At 46.2% G+C, this 6,000-nt stretch overlaps 1 protein-coding gene across 1 annotated transcript; it reads right to left on the bottom strand.

Moving 5' to 3' along the window:
* Positions 1–326: 326 nt before the first annotated feature.
* On the bottom strand, positions 327–2,119 carry S100A12 (S100 calcium binding protein A12). Its single transcript, XM_081493091.1, has 3 exons — positions 1,712–2,119; positions 1,025–1,181; positions 327–570 (listed from the first exon to the last, which is right to left on the bottom strand). The coding sequence occupies exons 2-3, from the start codon at positions 1,160–1,162 to the stop codon at positions 430–432; spliced, it is 279 nt and encodes a 92-aa protein (XP_081349217.1). The 5' UTR covers positions 1,163–1,181; positions 1,712–2,119; the 3' UTR covers positions 327–429.
* Positions 2,120–6,000: the final 3,881 nt, after the last annotated feature.

The following is a 6,000-nucleotide window of genomic DNA, read 5'->3' as shown; positions in this document are numbered from 1 at the left end:
TTTCATTACCTACCAGTGTATCACAGGATGCATTTGTATGCTAATACTTAGTCGTTTGTTGGTTGGTTCATTTTCAATTCCCTCCCTATTAGAATGAAAACCCTAAAAGGATGAGGACTTCATGTCTTTGGTCTCTGGCTATTATAGATGCTCACTAAATATTTGTTAAATAAATGAACAAATTAGAGAGATTTAATAAATTGTTGGTGAACAAATGAGTAGACAGAGAAGGGGGTCACAGAGGTCTGAATGGGGCTTGTCACAACAGCAGGGGTAAGGAAGGATCAAGTTTGTCAAAAGGAAAAAAGGACACAGATTCTGCTAAGAACTTTGCCAAAGTATGTTTATTAAATCTCTCTTCCCTCAGGTAAGGCAGCCTCAGGGAGGAGAAGGGAAAGTCTTCTTGGGGACATTGCTGGAAAGAGATTCCTACTCTTTGTGGATATCCTCGTGGGCTGTCTTCAGCACCCTGGACACCAGGACTACGAATTCCTCAAAGCTGACCTGTCCATCTTTATTGTCATCCAGCTCTTGGAATATTTTGTCAATGGTAGGTTGATCTTTGGTGTTCTAGGAGAAGAGAAAGCAGGGACAGTGAGTTCCCCTTTCTCCAGGCCTCGCATCTCTCAGGGCAGCCAGGGAACAGTAACTCATGAGCCAAAACTATGTAGGAGAATCCAATATGAGAAAACGGAAGGCAGAGAGAAGCAGCCGCCTTGAGCCATCCTAGAACCAAGTCTTAACCTAGAAGATGTTGTATAGCTCAGTAATCCAACCCCGCCCAGCCCTGCCTCTCTCCACTTTACAGAGAGAGGAAGCAGTGAAGCCTAAGGAGATGGAGAGAGCTATTCAGAGAGAGAGAGGGGTAGGTCCTTGTAGCACAGCTGGGAGGGGCTGGGGAACATCCTTGGGAGTGCAAACTGGGGTGAAGCCACCCCAGTCCTTGCCCCCGCCATCATTCTTCAGGCCACCGCTCTCAGTGCAAGTGGGTGGGAAACTTTGCCAAGAGAGAGGCCTCCCATACCTTGAGGGTGTTGGGAAGTTCCTTTGTGATCAGCTGCTTCAGCTCACGCTTGATGAGGGTGTCGTGATGCCCCAGCCGAATGGAGTACTGGTGGAAGATGTTGATGATTCCCTCCAGGTGATCTTCCAGCTTAGTCATCTTAGCAACCTACGTTCACCTTCAGGAGACAAGGGAGGTCTTGGGCAGTGCCTCCCCAACCCCACACTTCCACTGTCTCCTCGTTCCTGATTAATGGTTTAGACAAGGGCTGCTATCCCGGGTCTGCTGCTCTGTTTGACCCACGGTGAATGTTCTTATTTGTGGATAGAATAGGGGGAGAAGGACATAGGATACCACCTAAAGTATAAAAGAATCAGCCTTAACTGTCACGTGTTCCATGTGCCCCATCTCCTGGGGAGTATAATTCAGAGTATTGGGCACTCGGGCTCACCTGGGAAGGGTTCTGTGGTTGCCCAGGCTGTTTCCTTTCCCCAAGTGATGGTACTTTAGGGCCCTTACACATGCCAGCCACCCCACCCACCTTGGCCATTCCCAAGTCCTGAGACTGGGTATTTCTATCAGAGCAAGAGCTGGCATCCTTGGTCTCAAAGTGCAGTCAGCCAGAGGGGGTTCAGATGGCAGGGAGTTGTGGCTCCCACCATCTTGCCAAATGGCCCCCGAGGGCTGAGCCAAAGAAAGGACACTTACCCCTTTGCACAGAAGTATGGAATGCCAGGAGTGTGCACAGCAGTGGTGAGGATCCCGGGGCTAGGGAGGTTTTTATAAATCAGGCTTCACCTTTGACCTCTGGTGAAGAAACATCTCTGATTCATCTTGGGGTGAGTGCTGGTTGATACTCTGTTGCTCAAGAGAAGCTTCAGACCTGTGGCTTTGACTGCAATGCAGGCAGCTCAGATTACACCCATGGCACACACCACCTGCCACCCCATCTCAGCCTGAAAAAAAACCCCATCCCTGCCACACCCACACTTCCCCCACCGCATCCCCCCAACACACACACACACACACACACACACACGTGCCCATCAGGTTTCTCAGCCCTGGAGCAGGACCCAGCCTGCAGATTGAGCTCTGTTCCCTGCTTCCTGTTAAGAGGCTAAGAGAACAAGTTTCAGTGCCTGCATGGCTCCTACCCAGAAAGGGAAGGGCTGGGGAGAGGCGTTTGCTAAGTATCTGTACAACAAAAATGAGAATAGTAATAAAAAACAATCAAAGTGGACATATAATCCTGAAACAGAAAAAGGACACTGGTTTAAAACCAAAGAACTCTAACCCAAGGGTCAGGCAGGTTGGGCTGTTGGAGTAACAGCTGCCAGAGCAGGAGGGCGCACACCTGTGTGTGCACCGTGGGCATGGATGCTCCGCTCTCCTCACCTGTCTGTGGTCCCCCCGTGCTGCTTCTGCAGGCAGAGCAGGAACCCTGGCCCAGGCCGGCTGCGGATGGCCCCGCATTTGGAAGAATACGTACAGAGTTGTTTTCTCTTCATTGTGTCCTGTTTGGTTTGCTCTGCTTTTGACAGCTTTGATTTATTTCATTTTTGATGCCCCCTTTTGGCCATGTAAACTATTTCTGGTAATTATATATTTTTATTTATGAATAAAGAATGCTGTTTCTCACACCAAAAAAAAAAAAAAAGCTAAAGAAATCTGAATATAAAGCTTAGAACTCAATTGATAATAAAGCGTCAAGAGTGATTGATTAATTGTAACATATGTACCATACCATGTAAGATGTTAACAATAGGGGAGGCTATGCAGGACTATGGGAGCTGTCTATATTATTTTCTCAATTTTTCCATACATCTAAAAAAACTTCTGAACTAAAGTCTAACAAATAACTAAAGCTGTTTGTTTGTTTGTTTTAAAGTCCAAAGTCTTTGTTTTCTGGCCATGCTGCCCGGCTTCCTGGATCTTAGTTCCCCGGCTAGGGATTGAATCCAGGCCACAGCAGTGACAGACCAAGTCCTAACCACTGGACCACCAGGGAAATCCCCTCCTTTTAAAAGTGGGCATGTGTTGGCCACTCACGTCATGCCAGGCACCGCCTTACACAAAACCTCACCTAATTCTCCAAACAGCCTTCACTCCAACAGTGCGGTGCGTGCTAATGGTTTGCTCAGTTGAAGATGAAGAAAAGGAGTTTGGAGAAGTAAAGGAAATTTTCTAAGTGCCAAATTCAAGATTGTTTGCTTTCAAAACCTTTGCTGTTTTGTAATTGTTCCTTAAAATGAAAATGGTTGTTTTTTCTTGTAAAAATAATACATGCTCATACTTTTTATAGAGAAAGAACTAATTTTTGGTAAATGATGCCATCTTGTATCAGACTGATCTTTTTCTTCCATTTTTTTTTTTTAACACAGTCAACTCTTGATTAGCCTTTTTAAAAATCCTTTCTTCTGCGCTCCTCCACACCCCCCAACTCACTGTGTCAGACTTGGGCACAGAGCAGCACAAATTCCGTGGTTGCCCTCTAGGAATTTGGAGTCTAATGGGTTCAGACACCTTCCTGAATCATAACACACACTGTTCACCACACATGGAGGTGGGAGATTTCTGAGTATTAATCAGGTCAAGACTAGTGACTTGGATTCCACACTGGAATGGGGTCTTGGGCTAACCAGGGCTGCCTGGCAGGCCACAGTGAGAAGGGTGCCAGGGACCAAACTTTGCCCTTGGGCAAGCCCTTGACCCCTGTGAGCCTGCTTCTTCATTTGCGTGAGTCAGTCAACTCACCAGCCTCCTTTAGTTCCCAGAGTAGTTATGAGGCTAGCTAATAGAATATGTGAGAAAAGGCTTGAAAACAGTAAACAGCAATCTTTAAGTTGATTTTACTTTTACCTTTACCTACCCAGCTTAGATGTGGGTCATTTAGCCCAGCAGGCACGAACCTGAGTCCAGAGCCAGCCCTCCAGGGCCCAGCCACTGGACACTGGGGGTGTCCAGCAGAACAAAGAGACCTTCTTCTTCTGTGTCTTGACAAGTGTCCACTGGTAGGGGAGGCTATATCCCAGCTTTCCCTCTGAGCACCAGCCCCTACATCTGTGCCTGACCAGCAATGCCTTTCAGAAGGCAAGGGAGTCCATGCAGCAGGAGAATGGCACAGTTCTTCACATGTGGAATAATGGTACTTGCCTTACCTTCCTCCCTTCTCCCACCTGACCCCACTGAAAAGGTAGGATTGGCCCCAAGGGGCAAGGCCAGGCCTGGGCAATGTTCCCTCCTGCTGCTGGCCTTGGTGCTCCCAAGGGTATTCCAGAGACTGGTGGCCTCCTGGCTGTCCCTTGGGCTGGCCCTGCCTCCCCATTGACAGGAACTCCTCAAGGTCAGGACTGTGTAGGAAGGCTGGTGCTCATGGCAGCCAAGGAGGATGAAGTGTATGGACAACTCTTCTGTTGATAGTCTGATATAGATGATACGGCAATGGTGGATACATGTCATTATACATTTGTCAAAACCCACAGAATGTACAACACAAAAACTGAACAGTAATGTGAATTATGGACCTTGGTTAACAACAATGCATTAATGTTGGCTCATCAACTGTAGCAAATGTTGTTGTTCAGTTGCTCAGTCATGTCCAACTCTTTGCAACCCCATGGACTGCAGCACGCCAGGCTTCCCTGTCCTTCATTATTTCCCAGAGTTTGCTCAAACTCATGTCCATTGAATCAGTGATGCCATCCAACCATCTCATCCTCTACCAGCTGTCAGTAACCATACAGCTGGGGAAGGGAGGGCTAAGGGGTGTATGAGAACTCTCTGGACTTTCTGCTCAATTTTGCTGTAAACCTAAAACCTCCTTTAAAAAATAAAGTTTATTAATAAAAAAAATACTACTGCCTCTAAAGTCACGATGTACAAAAAGTAATAGGATACTCTACAGCAAGAAACAACCTTTTCAAATAAATTTTGAGCCAAATTGATAAGAGATTCACCTGCACAACTCCCTCTATGAAGTTAGTCAAAATACCATGACAACAGTGGGGAACCCAGCACGTTAAAGAAAATGTTAACTAACAAAAACATGAATTCATTCTAACTCTTCCAACCTCAGTGAGAAATAAATATGTGTTCTAAAGTAGAAGATAGATCTCCAAGAGAATTAAACTGAATGTGATCATGTAAACACCTTGATGATGTATATTCTCTAAATTTTCATAATGCAAAGAAACAGTGAATTAAGCTGATAAATCTGAGTAAAGCGTATATGGGAATTTCTTGTACTGCACCTGTAATTTCTCTGTGAGTTTGGAATTATCAAAGTAAATTACATCAAACTGAAATTATATCAAAATTTAAAATTACCCACAAAGTACTCATAGCAGCTGAAATGACTTTGTTAGTCACACTCAAGACATGGAGAGGGGCACACACAGAGCTGAAGGTGAGGCAGGGTGACCAGAAGGCGCAGGTTGCAGCCCACCAAGGTGGGATCACCCTCCAAGTTATCCCAGAGCCCAGGTCGGGGTAGAGACAATCAATATGAGTGCCTGCCCTTACAGAGGCACCCTCTCTAAAAGATGCTTCTCTGGGAAGGAAGCAAATTCCCAGGTAAGCAAAGAGAGGGGGAAAAATAAGATGACATTGCTTTGAGGCAGTAGTCCCCAACCTTTCTGCCATCAGGAGTCGGTTTTGTAGAAGACAATTTTTCTGTGGACCAGGGTAGGGGGATGCTTTCAGGATGATTCAAGCTCATTACATTTATTGTGAATTTTATTTCTATTATTATTACATCAGCTCCACCTCAGATCATCAGGCATTAGATTCCAAAGGTTGAGGACTCCTGCTCTAAAGGATGGGAAGTTCTGGGTCTAAAGGGATTCCATTCCCGGAGATGTGGAAGCAGGCTCAGATCAATTCTAACCCTCTGAGCAGTGGTGAGCAGAAGGGCAGCGTGGTTTCCTTCACCTGGCAAACACTTCCTAGCCCTTCATATCTGCTGGTCACTGCTGGCCAGGCACTGGGGGAAGCAGCCA

This window comes from Giraffa tippelskirchi, chromosome 5 (genome assembly GCF_054371585.1).
Source record: "Giraffa tippelskirchi isolate mGirTip1 chromosome 5, T2T-mGirTip1v1.2.pri, whole genome shotgun sequence".
In the NCBI taxonomy this organism is placed as follows: Eukaryota; Metazoa; Chordata; class Mammalia; order Artiodactyla; family Giraffidae; genus Giraffa; species Giraffa tippelskirchi.
This window is presented reverse-complemented; position numbering and strand designations above follow the sequence as displayed.